A 21,891-nucleotide genomic window follows, 5' to 3' on the forward strand; every position below is an offset into this window, starting at 1 on the left:
GTGCTTTTGGATGGTGGTATCTCACACTTCTAACATTTGAATTTTGAACTACATTTTGCTAAAACAAACAAGTTGGCTGTATCTTTTACGAATATTTATGCATCAGAAGGTATCACAGTTCAGCAATTAAAGACAGTATTAATTTATAGCACAATCTGAAGGTAGTATATTCATTAAATGGAATGTTTGAAATACAACCTCAAATAGGGAGCATGCATACTTCTTTGAGATGTGAAATCTGATACAGTGATACCTTGTCTTACAAACCCCTCGTCATACAAACTGCGAGATACGAACTCGGGGTTTAAGATTTTTTTGCCTCTTCTTCTGAACTATTTTCACCTTACGAACCCGCCGCCGCCGCTGGGATGCCCCACCTCTGGACTTCCGTTGCCAGGCAAAGGCTCCCCTCATTGGGAAACCCCACCTCCAGGCCTTCTGTTGCCAGCGAAGCGCCCGTTTTTGCGCTGCTGGGATTACCCTGCCGCATCGCAAAAACTCAGAAGTCTGGAGGTGGGGTTTCCCATGGAGGGGAGCCCCAGGGGAATCCCAGCAGCGCAAAAACAGGCACTTTGGTTGGCAAAAGGGGTGAATTTTGGGCTTGCACGCATTAATCCCTTTTCCATTGATTCCTATGGGAAACATTATTTTGTCTTACAAACTTTTCACCTTACGAACCTCGTCCCGGAACCAATTATGTTCGTAAGACAAGGTATCACTGTACTTATTTTATTAGAATTGACAGTAGTATGCTACGTGGGCCAGGACCTGATTTGCATAAAGCCGCCTTTCTGTGTCTAGATATCTGTTTTGATCAGTCTTTTTCTCTGGGTCTTTTATTTCCAAATACTTTCATTTTAGTTTCATTACATTTCTTTCGTAAATGTGTACATTTTATTCCGTATAAACATTGTTTTAAGCATCACTTGGTTATATTCGTATGAAACCAAGGCCATAAAGTAATTAACCATGTTTTAATATAACATTTGAGGTGAATCCATTCTCTGTTTATGGATCATTGTGTCAGAAGATTGAAATACTTAAGCAAACTGGTTAAATTAATCCTGGAAATTGTGTTATATTACTACAGCCTCAGCACTACGTTTTCTTTAAGCAAAACATACTTTCAGAATTTTCCTGAGAACTTGCACACAGGAACTGTCATAGGATATTAAAACATCTAGTACATTTTAGATATTAATATCAGAGGTGGCCATATTTGTCTGGAAGTTGGGTCATTACATTTACCGGTATTCAAAACAGCTGGATAGAATTTTTTTTTACAACTTTTTCATTGGAAACGTGGAGCTACAAGGATTTCAGTTTTACCTGTATGATATTTTCAGTTCTGAACTGGAAGACAAAAAAAGAGGTTTTCACAGCTCACAATTTGATACTGAGGTAGCCTCTTATATTCCTGCTGCAAGTAAACAAGAGGTTAAGCATGTCTCAGTGTAACAGTATCAGAGGTCATAGTTCTACAGTGATCCCTCGAGTTTCGCGATCTCGAGCTTCGCGAAACGCTATATCGCGATTTTTCAGAAAATATTAATTAAAAAATACTCCACTCTTCTCTCTCTCTCTTCCTCTCTCTCACTCCCTTCCTTTCTCATCTCTTTCTTTCTTTCCTTCTCTCTTTATCTCTCCCCCTCTTGCTCTCCCTCTTTTTCTCACTTTCCCTCTCGTGCACCGAGCGACGGGCGGGCGGACAAGCGGCGGGCAGGCAGGCGGCGGACAAGCGGCGGGCAGGCGGGCAGGCAGGCGGCGGACAAGCGGGCAGGCAGGCGGCGGACAAGCGGCGGGCGGACAAGCGGCGGGCGCGGTAGCAGCGAGGAGCCGAAGATTGGGGTTTCCCCTTTGCGTGGGCGGCGGGGAAACCCTGATCTTCGGCTCCTCGCTGCTGCCGCGCTGCCGAGCAGATCAGCTGCTGGGCGGCGGAAGGAACCTTCCCTGGGTCTTCCCAGGTGCAGAAGTAAAAACACCATCTGCGCATGCACGGCCATGGAAAAAGGGCGCGCATGCGCAGATGGTGTTTTTACTTCCGCACCACTATATTGTGAAAAATCGAGTATTGCGAGGGGTCTTGGAACGTAACCCTCGCGATACTCGAGGGATCACTGTATTCTCACTTTAGCTCCCCTTTCAAATTTTGTGGGATTGTCTTCCAAGTAAGGAAAATAAGGATTGCAATATTAAATCTTTGCCTCAACTGGATCACTATAGATTTTCCTTTAGTTATGACTGGTCTTTTAATGGCTGTTCAAAGTTACAACAGACCTCTACCCCCCAAGCTACTTATAAACCCATTTCAAAGTTATGGTTGCTGCACTGCATGGACAGAAGCAATGCCATTTTCACTATGCCTGCAAACCTTTGTGGGTGCACCAAAATGGCAAATGTGAGGATGCTACAAAGTCCAGGGACAAACATCTTCGTTTTTCTGCCTGTGAAAACTGCATTAAGACAGAAAAATGGAGTGGTTTTCCCTCGTTCATGTGGCAGTGGCCCAGTTATTACTTTGTATACTCTTACAAAAGCTAAAAGGTCAATTTCATGGAAGTGTATAATAGCTTCTGTGTTCAGAGCTATGCTTAGGGAATCCAGCCTAACAGAAGCAGCAGTAACTGCATTATAAAGTAGATAGCCTTAATTGTTCTCTCTTATCACAAGACAATAGATTCACAAGATAATAAAGAGGTAGGTGATGAGAATAGGACCGCCTCCAAAGTCCAATTTGGAGTTGACACTTGGAAAATGGTTTGTATTACAATTTGAAAGTGGTAAGAATTTGTAACTCTTTTTTCATGCAAGGAAATAAATCAATTTATAATTTCCAGCCATTAGATACGAATTATAATACATTAATTATAATACATTAAACCCCGGGTAGGCAAAGTTGGCTCATGTGGACTTCAACTCCCAGAATTCCTGAGCTAGCAAGATTGGCTCAGGAATTCTGACAGTTGAAGTCCACAAGTCATAGAAGAGCCAACTTTGCCTACCCTTGCATTAAACTAAATAAGCTGTTTGGAATCCATTTGACTTAGAAGAAAATTACCCAAGAAAACTGCAGGGACTTCTCTAGGCAGTTTCCAGGGGTCAAGACATTTCCTATGAAAAGTAATTTGGTTACTTTTGTTGTTTTCCAAGGCTGGCTAGACACATTTCATAGGTGCGACTTGTTTTGTGTATTTTCCGTTATTTCCCGCCCCTGTCCTACTGTTCTATTGTCTTCTATCAGTACTTTTTATCATTACTTATCTAATGTTTTATCTGTGCAAATTACCATCTTATAATTGTTTGACAAATAAATAAATAAAAACAAATTCCCTATTCTCCCGGAGCTGGGCAAGTATCGCTGAATAAATCTACTTTCCAAGTACATTTCGAGACCCGCGTTATGAGACCAGCAAGTGCATGACGGGAACGGTAGTTTTTTACCCCTCCCTCCCTAGGTTCCTCCGGATCAGGAAGTCACCGGACGATTAGGTCACGTGGCGAGGGTCGTTTCCCCTAACGGGACCTGAGCTAGTGGAACGATTCCGTTTCCGTCCTCTTGCTGCAAGTTCGCGCGGAATTCTTGGCCTGTGGCGTGATGGCGTTTTAAAAAAGCCGAACCGGACTATCGAAAGCCGACTCCTCCTCCTCCTCCTCGGCCTTCGTGGCCCCGAAGCCGCCTCAAGGATCAAACCATCACAATAGCCATAGGGGGGTTATTATCCTGCACGCCATGTCCCTCATATGTTCCAGTGAGTGACCCCGTTTTCTCCTCGGCTCTCGTTCTTCCCGCACAGCGGCGGCCTCGCACGGAGGGAGGCGGCTCGAGAGAAGGGCTCCCCCTTGAACAGCCCCCAACCGTTTGGCTCCTAACTGTGACAGTTCCCAATATTGAAATGTCTGAGGGGTTGCGGTGTTTACAGTCCGTGAGAGAGGATTAGGCCACTGTTGTAGACTGCAGTGCAGATAGATCGGTAGGAGCTGAGAGGTTGTCACAGGAGAAAGAAAGCCCCTTTTCTCTCTGCAGAAGGCAGGACACCAGACAATGGATTCAATCGTCAATTTAAATGTTTAAATTTAAAACCCTTCTTCACAATTTGGCACTTGGTCTCTGAACAGTTTCTAGAGGAAGATAAAGCTCAGCACTTCTCAATTGTACATCATAGGGAGCTTTTTTTGGTTGATCAGGTTTTTTAAAATAGATAATGGAGTCTGCTGGAAGCAGTATCCCCCCCCCCAAAAAAACTTCTATCCACTACACCCTACATCTCTAGCTTTTCATTTTGTTCTTTTTCAATGGATTTACTTATGTCATATCTCATTTCTTATTTTCTTTTTTCCTCTTTAGTTTGTTAAAGGGAAAGTTTGTACACTGCTGGAAAAATATAAAGGGAACACTCAAAGAACACATCCTAGATCTGAATGAATGAAATATTCTCATTGAATACTTTGTTCTGTACAACGTTGAAAGTGCTAACATGTGGAAGTGGACAGTTTGATTTCACAGAAGTTTGATTTACTTGGAGTTATATTGTATTGTTTAAGTGGTCCCTTTATTTTTTTGAGCAGTATATATTTGTATTCCACTCCTCATTTATTTTAACAATACCTTTTTAGACTTATATACCGCTTCACAGTGCTTTCACAGCCCTCTCTAAGCGGTTTACAGAGAGTAATCCCATTGCACCCAACAATCTGGGTCCTCATTTTACCCATCTTGGAAGGATGGAAAGCTGAGTCAACCTTGAGCCTACTGAGATTCCATCTGCCAAACTGCTGGCAGCCCGTGATCAGCAGAAGTAGTTGGCAGTACTGCATTCTTAACCACTGCACCACCGAGGCTCTATAATTTTGACTATATTTTGATTACATAAATTACACATTCAGTGATGTGGGTATGCATTCCATTTGCATCTGCATCTTAAGCCTTTAAGAAATGCCCATGAGTCTGATTTGCATATATATATTTCCAATAGTAGCTTTTTAAAATACATTATTAAATCATTTTTTAAAAATTTCCCTTGATTTGGCACTTAATATTCTAACTGTATATTATTGATTTGTAATTATCTTGTGAAGGTAAATGTTGTGCAAGGTCCTGTTATTTTATATAGTTTTACATAAAAAGATAATTTAACATAGTTTACAGAATATGCTTGTTTTATTCGCAATCAATAATCTTATTTAAAGCTTCATGTCTTTCATTTAATCTCTGGCTTTCAAGAAAGGGAAAAATAATCTACACAAATTTTTGGAATAGATCAGTTATCTAGCTCTATTTTGGGCCTAATTAGGGACTTATTTTAGTTACCATTGTCCTGTATATTGAGATGGGGGTGTGGAGGTATACATCTGTTTTCTTGATAACTTTCAGTAGTAGTATCTGTCAAGAGATGGATGGAACCTAGGTCACTGTTTCTTGATGTATCCTGCATTTATATTCCTATTTGTTGGCTTTAGCATGACTTTATGGCTTGTCTTCCATGCTATTTAACATATGTATAAAATTAACATCTGGAATTTAGGGGGAAAGTATTAGCAATAATTAGTGATACCAAATCCTGTTTCCTTCCAAAGAAATTCAAAGAATCGTGCAATTCATCAAGGCTTAATCAACTCAAAATACAGATTGAACATTAGCCATTTAATATGTTTTGAAGATTCAGGTCTGCAATTTCTATGTAATCCCAGATTCCAACTTGAATGTAGATGTCTACACTTTAGTGGTAGCCAGAAATGCATTTGCACAACTGAAGTTAATACAGAAAGTTTGCTATTTCTCAGGGTGCCTTGTTTGCTAATACAGTAGTAGCATATTTTAATTATATTCCCCCTATTAATATAAAGTGCTCAGAATAGGAATACTTTGAACAGTGCTTGGTAATTTCAGCTATGGTGTACCCATCCCACATTGGGATGCATTTCTATATGTCTTCATTCCCTTTTTCCAGCAATTTTACTTGTCAAGATTCCCATCGCTCAGAAGTTGTCCATGTAAATATACTGACCTTGAAACTGTGGATCACATATTAATGCGCTGTATCTTTTGCAAGAATTTTTGGAAGGATATACACATATTTTAAAACTGAGACTAATTTTTGGAAGGATATACACATATTTTAAAACAGACTACAGAGATACGTTTTTGAATATGTTAAAATATTGCTCTTGGGCAATTTCTAAAATTACAATGGCAACATTTTAAATTCTGGCTAGAAAAACAAATATCAATAAATTAATAATATAAGGTTTAAAGTGTTTTATGTAATATCTATTGACTTAACTGTTAAACTGCTGTCTTACATTAAACTTTTTAATTATAACTCTATTTTCTATTTGTATGTTATGGCCACAATAAACATTATGTACTGGTAACATACTGCCATACACAAGTTTTTAATGGATTCAAAAGTCTAAGTGCAACATTTTATGTGTATTTTATTTTGTCTTAATACAGTGATGGTGAACCATTTAGATTTGGTGTGTCAAAAATTCAAAAAATGCCTAACTCAACTCTGCTGTGCATCCCCAATGAACAAAAGATAAACAATTCTGTATTTCTCTTGCCAAACATCTAGCCCCCCTCCACAAATAGGGGTAGTTGGCAGCAGTGCTGAGGCTTGCCTAAAGCACAGAGAATCCCATAGCGCAATTTGTTATATATTCATATTTTCAAAAAGAATAGAAAGATACATATTAATTTAGTTGATAGAAGTCATGCCTGTTAAAAGTTGATCCTGTTGTCTGTAAATTACTAAAGACATAATTTTTCTTCTTTCCTCCACCTTTTTTTCTTGCAGTTTCGAATGAGGTACCAGAGCATCCCTGTCTGTCTCCAGTCTCAAATCATGTTTATGAACGAAGATTGATTGAAAAGTATATTGCAGAGAATGGGACTGATCCAGTGAACAACCAGCCACTGTCTGAGGAACAGCTGATAGATATCAAAGGTAAAGAAGATCAGGAGAATTACTTTGCAGAATGCAAAATACCTAATCTGACTGATCTCTTACAGTGTTGTATGAAAGTCTTGAAAATATTTGTAAGTTTATGGTAAGAGATAAAATAATTCCAAAATATCATCGTCAGGTTTATAGAGAGAATTGTTCAATAGATCCATTTAGAACAATATTTCAGAATAAGTGCTATGTGTATAAATCTTATTTATTAAATAATATGCTGCCCATCTCCCTAACAAAACCAACACTTGACTAAAATGTATACTTTTCCCTAATCAGAAATCCCACCGATGTTTATGTTTGCATTTTTTTCACTTTCTACATTGTCCATTGTTTCCATGTTGCTCTTTCAATCCGATTTGCTTCAACATCTGTCTCCAACTATAATTATAACATCTGGTCAGATTTTTATAAACCATGTGCCCCTTCTGCAGCTTTTTCAGCTCCTTGGGTTTTAAAATAGCAAGGCATGAATGCAGTCTCTTTGCTTTTCTAGTGCCATCCATAGTCTTCAATTCTACCCTCAGCTGCATCACAGTGGACCCCCCCAAAATAGGCAAAATTAAATTAGTCACTAAAATTAAAGCTGACAAAACTGCCAAAGCCATGTTTTAAAGGCTTATGAGGATAAATTTTGGGGTTTTCTATAATTAATCCTTGTATATATTTTGTTTACAGTTGCCCACCCAATTCGGCCTAAGCCTCCTTCTTCTACCAGTATTCCAGCTATCCTGAAGGCACTACAAGATGAATGGGTATATATATATATATATATTAATACAATAATCTAGAATTCTTATTTTATTGTGAGCAAATAATTTCTGCTACTCATGTAACATGAGCAATCAAATTTCCTGCTTGTAGAACAAGGGAGTTGTAAAAATCAATAGGCTGGTGTCAAATGACATGAAAGCTATCCATTTTACTTTATTTTTCCTGTTCACAAGAGTGGGAAGACCAAAAAAGAAATTAATTAATATGAGCTGGGGTGGCACAGCAGGTAGAGTGCTGTACTGCAGGCCACTGAAGCTGACTGTAGATCTGTAGGTCAGTGGTTCAAATCTCATCACCGGCTCAAGGTTGACTCAGCCTTCCATCCTTCCGAGGTGGGTAAAATGAGGACCCAGATTGTGGGGGCAATATGCTGGCTCTATTAAGAAGTGCTATTGCTAACCCGTTGTAAGCCGCCCTGAGTCTAAGGAGAAGGGCGGCATAAAAATTGAATGAATGAATGAATGAATGAATGAATGAATAATGGACTGCAGATTGATTGATTGATTGATTGATTGATTGATTGATTGATTGGATTGGAGTCCCCTCTTCGGGGACTTGGGGCAGTTTACAGCATATAAAAAACAATACTAAATATCCTAAATCCAGTTTAAACTAAAACTAACAATCTAAAACCCCCAATTTACTAAAAAGCCAGTCACTCTCATTCTAACAAACAAAAAATATGTCCATTCATCGGCAGGGGCTGATGTCTAATGTCCCCAGGCCTGTCGGCACAAGTGGGTCTTCAGACTCTTGCGGAAGGCAAGGAGGGTGGGGACAGTACGAATCTCTGGGAGGAACTGAATCCAGAGGGCTGGAGCCCTTATAGAGAAGAGGGCTGTCATGCTGTATGTCCACTTCCAGACAATGTTAATGTACTGAATTACTTTCTTCAGGATGCTGTCATGCTGCACAGTTTCACTTTGCGCCAGCAGCTTCAGACTACGCGACAGGAACTTTCTCATGCACTCTACCAACATGATGCTGCCTGCCGTGTTATTGCTCGTCTCACCAAAGAGGTGACTGCTGCAAGAGAAGGTATAGTGCAGAATTTTTTTATTTTTTTTAATGGCGTGCAAGAAGGGTCCCCGTTTTGCCAACTGTGTTAAACCTACCAAATCATCTTTTTCTTCACAGCTTTGGCAACTCTGAAACCCCAGGCTGGCCTTATTGTTCCCCAAGCTATACCCTCTTCACAACCAAATCAAATGGTATGTTCCACATATTTTTGTAATACTCTTCATGCCGTGTCTTCTTCCTCTGAACCAAAATGCTGTACTTGTTCTTTTTTCCAGGGTGCTGGTGAACCAATGGATCTAGGAGAGTTGGCAGGAATGTCAGCAGAAATTATCCAGAAAGTAAGAAATGTTTTGGGTTCAAAAGTTCAGATAAACTGTAGTAGGAATGTGCAAAAACATGTGCTTTGAACCACTTGTGAGTATGTAACATCTAATTTCAAGCACTATCACAGCATCGTTTTTCTGTTTTTTCTGTCTTGCAGCTTCAAGACAAAGCCACAGTGCTGACCACAGAGCGGAAAAAGGTAAGTGCCCCTTTTCACTAAACTGAGCTGTGGAATCTAAGGTGAATGTGGGATGTGCATATCAATTCTCTTAGAAGAACCGATAGATCCAATTTCCTGTCCTAGGTAGTTTGTTTCTTGGTGGATGAATTTTGTTTTCTTTTTTTTGCAGAGAGGGAAGACTGTGCCAGAAGAACTGGTGAAACCGGAAGAACTTAATAGATACCGGCAGGTGGCTTCACATGTGGTAAATATATGATTGATTGACAAGATTATCCCAAGAGCCCTGAAAATTCATACATTTATTTAACAATGGTGGTGAATTTCCTTTCATCCTGATGGGACAGTATTTAAATTAATGATAGTTCTTTACATGTTTGGTATTGTTTATACTCCTATATTCCTTTTAAAAATTCAGAATTTCTTGTATGTTCATACTACCTCTGCATCACCATAGAGTAAATCTTGGTCTTCACTACCAAAATCCAGTGATGTGCTACTGGTGTTTTGCTCATAATTTTAATCTTGGTTCCTCTGTTTCATTATGTCGGGCAATTAATTTACTATGTTGGTGCTGGATTTCCTTATTACTTTTTCTGCTAGTCTTGCAAATCTGTAGTGGGATGTTTACCACATCTTGCCAGGCTATAAAGTGCCTGGTTTTTTAGAAGCATTAGCAAACTAATATATGGAGTAAGCACACACAAACACTTCCATCCCACACACATACAGAGACACCCATCTTTTGTAAAAACCTTCTCTTATATTGCTCATTGATCAGTGAATAAAATGAGAAGATTTGGAATGCTAATTGCCATACCCTCATATTTTTAAACAGGGGTTGCACAGTGCCAGTATCCCTGGCATCCTAGCTCTTGACCTGTGTCCTTCTGACACCAACAAGATCCTCACAGGTATGTTAAGACTTCTACTTCCTTTATTTCCCAGAGTGATGTTTTTTGCTCCATGTTTATATTTGAAAGGATAAAACTCATTTCCATGTTGCTGACGTCTGTTTCCATGAAGCTGGAATGAAGTAGTAACGTTACTTAAATATTATGCCAATAATATGTATTTTAAGTCAACCGCTGAAGAATACTCTTATAAATAGTATTATCTTGGTGAGATGCTCTGATTTCTAGTTTTTATCTTGTTTTCAGGTGGAGCTGATAAAAATGTTGTTGTCTTTGACAAGAGCTCAGAACAGATCCTGGCCACCCTTAAAGGTCACACAAAGAAGGTCACCAGCGTAGTGTTCCATCCATCCCAGGTAAGGATTCTGGAGTTTTGTGCAGTCTTTTTCTGTGAGAGAATCTCTTATGAGGTTTTCTTATACATTTGTTGAAGGAATCCATTTACATGTAGTCTTACAGAATTGGTATTTAAGGAGATGGACTTCTGCTTTCCCTCCAGGAACTGGTGTTCTCAGCATCTCCAGATGCCACTATCCGGATTTGGTCAGTCTCTGGCGGTTCCTGTGTGCAGGTTGTACGAGCCCATGAAAGTGCTGTCACAGGGTTGAGTCTTCATGCAACTGGGGATTATCTTCTGAGCTCTTCTGATGACCAGGTGAGAGTGAATGCAGAGTATCTTTTAGCTTAGATTTAAAAGAAAAATAAGGATTCAACAGTCATGATCTTCTTTCACCGACTGCTTATGTACAACCTCAACCTTTGCTTTTTATAGTATTGGGCTTTCTCTGACATCCAGACTGGCCGTGTTCTCACCAAGGTCACAGATGAAACTTCTGGCTGTGGTATGGATTTTGCATTTAGAATCTAAATTGTATATTCCGTGAGACATGCTTGCACGAGTGTGGTCTCAGTGTGTTGGGCATGTGGGAGGGAAGAAGCTGATTGGAGCTCCCTCACATGCAGTGATCCAATACTCTTTCCTGCAGCTCTCACCTGTGCTCAGTTCCATCCTGATGGACTTATTTTTGGAACAGGAACAATGGACTCTCAGATTAAAATATGGGATTTAAAGGTAAGACTTGAGTTGTAATTATGACAGTGTTGGAAAGTTTTACTTTGTGAGTCTGATTATTAAGGATTTACTGACATTGACCATACATATTCATATTCAAAAGTATTTTTATTCTTTTAGAAGTTTTTAATAAGAAATGGAATATTTAGTACATGAGTATCTTAACTAGAGCTAGACCATTACTTATTTATTAGGTTGGTTAATGTTTTTGTGAATACAGTATGTAGATCTATACCATTACAGTGGTACCTCTACTTAAGAATGCCTCTACTTATGAACTTTTCTAGATAAGAACCGAGTATTCAAGATTTTTTTGCCTCTTCTCAAGAACCATTTTCCACTTACAAACCCGAGCTTCCGAAACTGTAACCAGAAAAAGCAGGGAGAATCCTCCGTGTGGCCTCTCTAGGAATCTCTTGGGAGGAAGCAGCTTCCCCTTGCCCTGTGGTTTCCCTAATCACACATATTATTTGCTTTTACATTGATTCCTATGGGAAAAATTGCTTCTTCTTACAAACTTTTCTACTTAAGAACCTGGTCACGGAACAAATTAGGTTTGTAAGTAGAGGTACCACTGTATTTAGAAAGTTCTCATGCTAATGTTAAAGAGCATGAAACTCTTCTTGGGTTCTTTGTTGGAGGAAAAGACTTAAGGAGCTCTATGTCAAATGTTCCTCCTTGAAACATACAGGAATATTATGAATAGAATAGAATTCTTTATTGGCCAAATGTGATTTTGGAATTTGTCGTTGCATATGCTGCCAGTGTACATAAAAGAAAAAGATACATTTGTCAAGAATCAAATGTATCTTTTGAATGACTGCTCACATCTCTTAATGGTGAAGGCAGAGATTCAATTCAATTCAATTCAGTTTATTAGATTTGTATGCTGCCCTTCTCCGAAAACTCAGGGCGGCTCACCGAATAAGTATAAAAACAAAGCATACAGGACAAATCTAATACAGTGGTACCTCTACTTAAGAACGCCTCTTCTTAAGAACTTTTCTAGATAAGAACCAGGTGTTCAAGATTTTTTGCCTCTACTTAAGAACCCGAGCCCGGAAAAATTTCCCAGGAAATTTGAAAGTGGCACGAAGGCCTGGCCAGTTTCCTATCAATCCCCCTTTAATCCTGGCCATCTTGGGCTTTTTTTTTTTTTTTTTTTTAAATCTCTTTATTAATTTTTCTTATGTCATTCCCATCACATATTATTTTGAATTACAGATTATACATATTCTCAGTTAACATTCTGACAGTAAGTTTTGACCGGTTTTCTTTCATTATATACATTGTATTTTATATTTTTAAATTCTAAAATCTATTACGTTCATTAATTATACACGGTAACTGTAGGTCGTTTCAATTGTACTGTTGTTTCATATTATGTTGCTTTTATGTTCTCTTTTGAACCCATTCGTGCCATTTTTGCCATGTTCTTTTTGATTCTATTAATTTATTTCCCTTAATTGAGTTCGTGAATTCGTCCATCTCTACACATGCATATATCTTATCTATAATTAAATCTTCCGTTGGTATCTGATCACTTTTCCAGAGTTGTGCTATCGCAATTCTCGTGGCGGTGTTAATATGTGTTGTGAGGAGCATTGTTTGTTTTGAATAATGTTTTCTCCAAACTCCTAAAAGCATAGCTTCCGGTGTGAGTTCTATTTCCTCTTTCGTGATCTCTGTGAGCCAAGTATGAGTTATTGTCCAAATTTTTTGTATCATGGGGCAGGACCACCACATATGGAAAAACGTACCTCTTTCCTTTTTACACTTCCAACATGAGTCTGATAACGTTGGGTGGATCTTTGCTAATCTCGCCGGTGGGAGGTACCATCTGTAGAATAATTTGTAATAGTTTTCCTTATATGCTGCCGAAAGGGTTATTTTGGATATTGTGGTCCATGTTCTTTCCCAGTCGGCAATATGGATGGCGTGTTGCAGATTTTTTTCCCACGCTATCATTGGTGTTTTGGTCGTATCTTTTATTCTTTCCTGTTCTAAAAGTATTTGGTATATTCTGCTTATTTGTTTGTTTTCATTTCCTATCAGAATCTTATCTAATGGGTTCATAGATTTTTGAATACCGGGTGTTTGATTGTCTTTTTTAAATCTGGATTCTATTTGGGCGTATGTCCACCAATCCATTTTATGATTTAATCTTTCCAGTTCTTGTCTAGATTTGAGTTCCCCGTTTGGGTGTAATATGTCTCTGTACTGGATGGTTTTGGCTATGTCGATCAAATTTGGGTAGATGATGGCTTCCATAGTGGAAAGCCATCTTGGAATTTTGTCGTAGTGTTTATTTTTAATTTCGTACCAGGTTTTTAGTAGTGATTTACGGATCAAGTGCCTGTCAAATATAGTTTGTTTTTGCAATTTATCTTTCCATAAATGCGCATGCCAGCCTGTTTGTAAGTCATGACCTTCTAATACAAGTATTCTCTTATTTTTTAAGTTAATCCACTCTTTTATCCAAATTAGGCTTGCCGCTTTGTAGTATAATTTTAGATCCGGGAGCCCCAGGCCTCCTCTAATTCTATTATCTTGGAGATACACATATTTTATTCTTGGCCTTTTGTTTTGCCAGATGAATTTGGAGATGATTTTATTGATTTCTTTAAAAAAATTTGGTTCCAAGTTAATCGGAGCTGTCTGAAAAAGATATAAAAATTTGGGAAGAATATCCATTTTTATTACAGATATTCTGCCTAACATTGATATTTGTAGGTCTTTCCATTTCTCTAAATTTTTTTTGGTATCTTGCAATAATTTGTCATAATTGTCCTTTTTAAGTGTAATTGTTTTGTTTGTTAATATTAATCCTAAGTACTTCATTTTTTTTGTAGTTTGGAGTTTAGTAGTTTCTTCTAATTTCCTAATTTGTCGTATACTCATGTTTTTTGTCATTAACATTGTTTTCTGTTTATTTATTTTTAGACCTGCAAATTCCCCAAAAATTTCAATTTCTTTGATTAGCTCTGGGCCAGAGCTGGTTGGTTCTTCTAAAAAGAACACCATGTCGTCCGCATATGCCTGTAATTTGTATTCTTCTTTTTTAATTTTAATTCCTTGTATATTTTTATTATTTCTTATTTTATTTAGTAGTAGTTCCTGTGTCAGTATAAATAATAAGGGTGACATTGGGCAGCCTTGGCGGACTCCTTTTTCTATCAAAATTGGTTTTGTAGTGTCTCCATTTATTATTGCTCTGGCCTTTTGGGTGGTATATATATTTTTGATAATGTTTTCAAATCTGTTACCTAATTTTAATTCTCTAATTAACTCATTTAAGTATTGCCAATTAACATTATCAAATGCCTTCTGGGCATCCAGGAAGACAAGAGCTATTTGTTTTCCTGGATGGGCTTCACCATATTCTAAGACGTCTAAAACTGTCCTGGTGCAGTTGAAAATTTGTCTGGAGGGTAGAAAGCCATTTTGGTCTGTGTTGATGATTTTATTTAATATTTCTTTTATTCTGTCTGCTAAGATTACCATAAAGATCTTATAATCCGCGTTAAGCAGAGAAATTGGTCTGTAGTTTTTTATTTTCTGTTTGTCTAACCCCTCCTTTGGTATCATCGTTATGTATGATTCTCTCCAGGATTCTGGAATTTTTGCTTGTTCTAATATTTCATTGTATGTCTCCAGTAATATGGGTTCAAATAGATCTTTATTTCCTTTATAGAATTCCCCCGGGAGTCCATCCGGCCCTGGGGTTTTATTGTTTTTTTGTTTTTTTAATGCTAATTGGATTTCTTGTAGAGTAATTTTTTCATTTAAAATTTGTTTATCGAGTTCTTCAATTTGTATGGTATTATTTTCTTGTATGTATTTAGTAATTTTTACCATTTCAATTGGTTCTTCTTTATATAGGTTGTTGTAATAATCTTGTATTATTTCCTTTTTCTGTTGTTCCATGTGTTGTATTGTCCCGTCTTTATCCTCTAATTGATAAATTAATTTTTCGCTTCTCATTTTTTTGATTTTCTGTGCAAGCCATCTACCTGGTTTGTTAGCTGTTTCAAAGTATTTTTGTTTCGTTTGTTTTAAATTTCTAATAAATTCTTGCTGTTCTAATATATTTATTTTGGATTTAGCTTCCCTTAGTGATATTTGTGTCTGTTTGTTTGTTGGGTTTTGTTGAAGAGTTTTTTCCAGGTTGGCTATTTTATTTACGTAGTGATTATATTCTGCCTTCTCTTCTTTTTGTTTTTTAGCTGTATATGATATAGTAACTCCCCTAGTATATGCTTTCAGTGTGTCCCATAGTATTTGAGTTGAGGTGGGTTGTTTCTTATTTTCCTCTAGAAATAATTTTATTTCTTTGTTTAGCATTTCTGTATATTTTTCATCTCGAAGTAGGTTTGTATTTAATGACCATCTTCTAAATTCTTTCTTTTCCCCCTGCCAAGTGATTGTTATTGGGTTATGGTCAGCCCACGTATTTGGTTCTATGTCAACAGATTTTATTTTTTTGTGCATATTCTTACTTAGCCATACCATATCTATCCTAGAGAAAGAGTTGTGTGGGGCAGAGTAGAATGTAAATTGTTTTTCATTTGGATGTATTAATCTCCACATATCTACCAGATCTAGTTCATCCGTCATTTTCTCAAATGTGGTTGGTAGTGTGGCTCTTTTTATTTTACTTTTGGTTTCTATTTTGTAGTCCAGTTTTTGGTTCACTATTCCGTTATAGTCTCCTATTATACATATATTTGTTTGGTTAAATTGTAATAATATTTCATGTATTTTTTTATAAAATTGTTTCAATTCATGATTTGGTGCATATATATTTACTAATAATATTTTCTCTCCTTTGATTTCTACTTCTACTATAATATATCTTCCTTTTGGGTCAGTTTTTATCTCTCTTGGGTTTAATTCTTTTTTCACATATGTGGCTACCCCTCTTTTCTTTTCTTTTTCATCTAGAGAAGTGTATAGCTCTCCCAATTTGGTGTATTCTAAATATTTTTTGTGTGCAAGTTTGATATGTACTTCTTGTAGACATATTATCTGTGCTTTCTGTTTCAGGAGTTTGGAGAAAACCTTTTTTCTTTTCTGATTGTTGTTGAGACCATTTATGTTTATTGAAATTAGTTTAGTTCCCAGTGGCATTTAGCTTTGAATGGGTAGAAAGAGAATATATAAACAGGAATAAAAGAATAAAAGAAAGAGGGCTTTTCCTTCTTGGTTGTTTTTAGTTCCTTTTGTTTGTTTGTTTCTATTTGTCTGCTGCTGCTGCTGCTGTTTGGGATCTGGTCTTAGCCCCTTCTTCCCTTTCTCTTTCTCCCCCCGTCTCCCCCGTCCTTCCACCTGTTTGTTTGTCAATTTCAATTTCTTCTTCTTTACTAGATTCTAATCTCTCCCCGCTCTCTAACTCTATCTCCGTGTTAACCAATTGTTCGTATATTTCTTGTGCTTTTTCAAGGGAGTCCACTTTAACTCTTCTGCCATCAATATTTATCATCATCCCTTCGGGATTAATCCATCTAAATGTAATTTCTTTTTTGTTTAGGACAGAGGCTAGTGTCTTATAATCTCTCCTTCTCTCTCTTACCTTTCTAGGGATTTGCTTTAATATATTTAATTCTTTACCCTTATATGTCATTTTCCTTCCTCTAGAAATTGCATATACCCTGTCTCTCATGATCCTTCTAGCAAATCTCAGGTGGATCTCCCTCGGGAGTCGGTTTCTACGGGCATAATTAGTGTTAATTCTGTAAATTTCATCCAGTTCACTTATTACCTCTTCCCGACTGGTTTGTAATATTCCTGAAATTATGGTTATCATAATCTCCCCTAAGTTTTCATTCTCTGTCTCTATCACATTTTGAAATCTTAAAAAATAAGAAGATCGTTCCAACTCCAGCTGAATCAGGGAGTTTTCGAGATCCTTATGGGATTCCTTAAGTTTTTGATCTACCTGTTCAATTTTTTTCTCACTCTGTTCTATTTTCTCTTCCACCTGTGTAATTTTTTGTTCATTTTTCTGTGTTGCAAGTTGTGCTGTTTCCAGTCTGTTTTCTAACCTAAGGATATCAGTTTTTAACTCTAGGTGGTTATTGGTAATAAGTTCTTGTAGTTTCAGCATTGCTTCTTGCATAACTGTCAATGTTTTATTCATATTTTGCATTAGTGAGGAACTTTCTTTCTCTTTTTCTTTCTCTGGATTTAACATATCATCTATTTGTCTTTGTGATGCTGAAGAAGCTGAAGATAGTGTATTTGAAGGTGTGGCTGGGGTTGTTTTTTTACCACCTCTGGGCTGGTAATTGGCCATTTCTTTTATAATCTGGTTTTGCTTTTCTAAAATATTATATATTCTATTCCATATGACCATAGGAAATATTTATGCACTTTAAAAGTTCTATTATTTTTCTTAGAAATGTTAACGTTTTTTACAAGGCTACAAATTGTATAATAATTAATTAAAATTTCTATAGCACTTAATGACTTAATAACTATTTTAGTATATTAAATATATCTAAATATCTAAATATAAGTATATCTGAGTATCAGTGTAGTTATAAACAATTAATCTATTAACAATTATGTAAATATATCTAAGAATCAGAAATAATAATAATAAACAATTAATATTTTTATACTATATATATATATTCCTGGTTGGCAAGGAGGGGCGAAGCAGCTGTGAGGAGGATCTCTCCTCCCCATGACTGCTATTTCCTTCGATTTCTGAGACCTTTCGGGGCACAGTTCGTTTGGAGGGCGACGTGGGTAATGAGGGATCATCCAGGCATCGATTGGTAAAGGCATTTTACAATCGGTGCGAAGGACACCCTCTCTATCGGAGATCAAAGGCGTCTGTCAAGCTGTCACCAGTATGGCGGACCTGAAGCCTCAATGAGCCACCGCAGAGGGAAGCAAGTGAGATAAACAGATTTTCAAATCTTCAGCTTATATTTGTACTGTTGTTGTTAACTTTAAGAAGAACAAGCCTGGCACAATTAAAATTAGACTTACTTTTATTTTGAAAAACACCCACCCCCAATCGGAGATCGGAAGAAAGAAAAAAAAAACCTTAAATTAGTAAAAGCGGCGAAGGCGAGAGGAGGGAAATGCCTGATATCTGACCAGATTTGGAACTAAAATATCTGAAGATCAGATCTCTGTAGGGGGAAGAGAATATTCCCAAGCATATCAACTTTGTGATTCTTTCATCTTTGCCTAAAAAAAACAAAACTGACGCAGACATCTAATTGACATTCACTTTCGCTGGGATTTACGAACCGGAAACTGCCTGGGTGAGCCGGAGTTCAACGTGGGAAATTTCTCTGTTTGTTGTGGTGATCAAAACCTTGAAGATTTAAACTGCAGCAGATAATTATTATACAACGGGATAATTATTATACAACGGGAGAGACGGTGATTTATAACTGAAGCGACGGTGAGGTTTGACAAGCAGCCGATAAGAAAAGTGAGTGGAGAAGTGAGCGGAGAAACCGGAACAGCACAGGGAGAAAAATCTGACAGAGAGAGTGACCCTGAACACAGCTAAACAGAAAGGAAAGATTTGTTTTGGTGAGACTCTGCTGTCGGGTTTTGGATTACTTGAACTAGTGAGACTTTACAAGATCTTATCTGGCGGCAGAAAGACTGTGACAGGAGTAAAAGACTTTAGAATAACGGCCAAATTGCAAGAGGCGAAGAGAACAGTAAATGAACTGACATCATATCCGGCTATTAAGTTGCAGTAGAAGATTTGGAACTTGCATATTAGGGGAGTAGGAAACGCTAAGCAGCAAAGAAAGTGTTTTCACAATTTAAAAAGTTAAAAATTTCCTTCTTTCCTTTTTCTTCCCTTTTTTCTATATTCTATGTTACAACCTATTAGTTCTCTTTTTATTTAAATTAATACATATATATTAAGTGTTTAGACAAATTATAAAATAGAAGTCTGTATTAATAGATTAATAGCATAGATAATACATAAGTATAGATTTAGACATAGCCTTATAGATACAGTGTTCCCATCTTGGGCTTTTCTGGGTTGCCAAAGGAGTCTTTTGGTGACACTTAAGGAGACTTTGGCAGCTCAGAGTGAACGGAGCGTTTTCCTTTCTCTGGGTGCCGCCTCAGAGTCCCTCTTTTTTTTTTAAAGCCTTAAAGTTTTGGATCTTTTTGATTCCCCTCACCGCACCTTCTTCCTTCGGCAGTGACTGTCCTCCTCCTCTTCTTCCTCCTCCCACCCAAATTCCGAGCTTTTATTTCTTTCCTAATAGGTTTGTACGCATTATTTGCTTTTACATTGATTCCTATGGGGAAAATTGCTTCTACTTAAGAACTTTTTTACTTAAGAACCTGGTCACGGAACGAATTAAGTTCTTAAGTAGAGGTATCACTGTATATTTAAAAAAGTACAAGTAAAAACCCTATATAATACACAGTCAGACAATACAGATGAGACATGAGTTGCATTTCTTTGGAGGGTACAGCATCACTCTTAATATCCACTAATTATTTGTCTTCTTCAGGAACGGACTAACGTTGCAAACTTCCCTGGACACTCGGGTCCCATTACTAGCATTGCCTTCTCTGAGAATGGCTACTACTTGGCCACTGCTGCTGATGACTCCTCCGTCAAACTCTGGGATCTCCGTAAGCTGAAGAATTTCAAGACGCTGCAGCTGGATAATAACTTTGAGGTTAGCCTGAATGCATTTTGTTTGTCAGTTCTGAATTTTTTATTCCTCTTTATTTTAATATAGCCTACTGAGATAATTTTTGACAGATTTCATCTAGCTGCTTTTAAAGCTTTGGATTCTCTTCCTTGGAATGGGACAAACCTGTTACCTCTATACTATATGAGAGCTTGGTTTCTTTTGAAATGTGTGCAGCCTCACACTATATCTGGCTTACATTATAGCACAATACAAAAACAGTCCAAGTCGTAATGAATCCCAAATAATCTCTGGCTAGGTTCAGTTATGACATAGATTAACATTCCAGGAAGACTGCAGAAGAACAGTATTTCCTGAGCATTTAATAGGGGAGGCATTGTCCCTGGTATTGGGAAGTCAAATTGGTGCAGTATGTGTGATTCATAGGAGATGGCTATTTCAAGGACCCCTTTTCCCTTAAATGTTCTCTTTACTTGTTTGTATTGGCTGGGTAGATTTAATCAAAGTAGATGGTCTCAAAAATGTCCTTGATCTGTGACACCGAACTTATGACATACTCTGCTGCAACACGGTCCTTCGTCCCAGGTTAGATTTCTCTTGCATTTCTTTTGTGAGGTTCTGTTTCCTTGCAAATGACGAAGATCATGAAAGAAAAAGATCTTACCACTTGCCACACTGTCAGTGTTGCGATGCTCCACCTCCTGCCAGTCCGCTGGTCTTTGGGTCTCTGCTATTCATGTGCACGTTTGTGCATGTCCATGCACATGCACACCTTTCAGTTTATTTTCTGTGCCTTTCCTCTTTAGGTGAAGTCTCTTATCTTTGATCAGAGTGGTACCTATCTGGCCCTTGGTGGTACTGATGTCCAGGTTTTCATCTGTAAGCAATGGACAGAGGTTCTTCATTTCACAGGTATGAAATTGTTAGCCTTTGTATCATTCTCCAGGAGCTCTGTACAAAACTGTCTTTAGTTAAGCATAGAAGTCTTCCTAATACATGCTTAGCGGAGCAATGGTAGCTCCTATACACGTTTAATGTTGTTTGTCTTGTTTTGTTTTATATTTTAAAAAATTAATTAAAAATATTGAAAAAAAACCCTGCCTTTAGTATTGATGGCTAGCATCAGTATTTTGGCTGTTTGTGCTGCTCTCTGTTTCTTTGAATTTAGAGTGAAGAATATCTTGTCTGACTCTCCTTTCTTTTTTTTACAGAGCACAGTGGGCTGACAACAGGAGTAGCCTTTGGACACCATGCTAAATTCCTCGCTTCCACAGGCATGGACAGAAGCTTGAAATTCTACAGCCTGTAGCTTCTGTTTCTAGGATGCAAAGCTGCAGGACCCTATTCTTTGCTGTAAATAAAAACTGTGGGGTAAACATGGGGTGTGTCTGATGGAACATGTACAGTATAGCTGTCAGTCTTCTGTAGCGTGGGAAATTGCTCTCAGTTTTAAATACAATTGTTTCCCTCTCCGTTTTTTTTCATATAGATCTTTGAAGCCTGTAGCTTCTGGTTTTATGATTCAAAGCTGCTGAAGCCTATTCTTTGTTGTAATTAAAAACTATGGGATAAACGTGGGGTGTTGGACTGATGGAACATCATGTACATTATAGCTGTCAGTTTTCTGCAGCATGAAAAATTGCCCTTAAATTTAAATATAGTGATCCCTCATTTTTCGCAGGGGATGCGTTCCAAGACCACCCGTGAAAAACAAATTTATGTGAAGTAGAGGAAAGATATTTTTTTATGTATTTAATGAGGATTTGGACTTTTAAAATCCACCCTTTGCATTAAACAGTCATTCTATAATGGTTCTCAGCTGGAATTACATGTGATGTCCTACGAGTTTTTTTAATTGAGTACAGTAGTACTGTAGAAGAATTTTAATAATTTTTAATGGATTTAAGCCACCTTTGAAAATCTGTGAAGTAGTGAGATGTGCAAATTTTTGTATGCTACTCTCTAGTTTCATTAAAAAAAACCTATTAAACTATAA

The 21,891-nt window shown here is 37.5% G+C and overlaps 1 protein-coding gene across 1 annotated transcript; it reads left to right on the forward strand.

Moving 5' to 3' along the window:
- Window positions 1–3,444: 3,444 nt before the first annotated feature.
- On the forward strand, window positions 3,445–21,891 carry PRPF19 (pre-mRNA processing factor 19). The gene is made up of 16 exons (XM_070767260.1): window positions 3,445–3,749; window positions 6,798–6,947; window positions 7,635–7,711; window positions 8,627–8,768; window positions 8,868–8,941; window positions 9,026–9,088; window positions 9,232–9,273; window positions 9,425–9,499; window positions 10,091–10,166; window positions 10,413–10,522; window positions 10,666–10,821; window positions 10,939–11,008; window positions 11,153–11,238; window positions 19,749–19,919; window positions 20,702–20,807; window positions 21,107–21,891. Exons 1-16 carry the CDS (start codon window positions 3,731–3,733, stop codon window positions 21,202–21,204), a joined length of 1,515 nt encoding a protein of 504 aa, XP_070623361.1. The 5' UTR covers window positions 3,445–3,730; the 3' UTR covers window positions 21,205–21,891.

The sequence above is a fragment of the Erythrolamprus reginae genome, chromosome 1 (assembly GCF_031021105.1).
Source record: "Erythrolamprus reginae isolate rEryReg1 chromosome 1, rEryReg1.hap1, whole genome shotgun sequence".
NCBI lineage: Eukaryota > Metazoa > Chordata > Lepidosauria > Squamata > Dipsadidae > Erythrolamprus > Erythrolamprus reginae.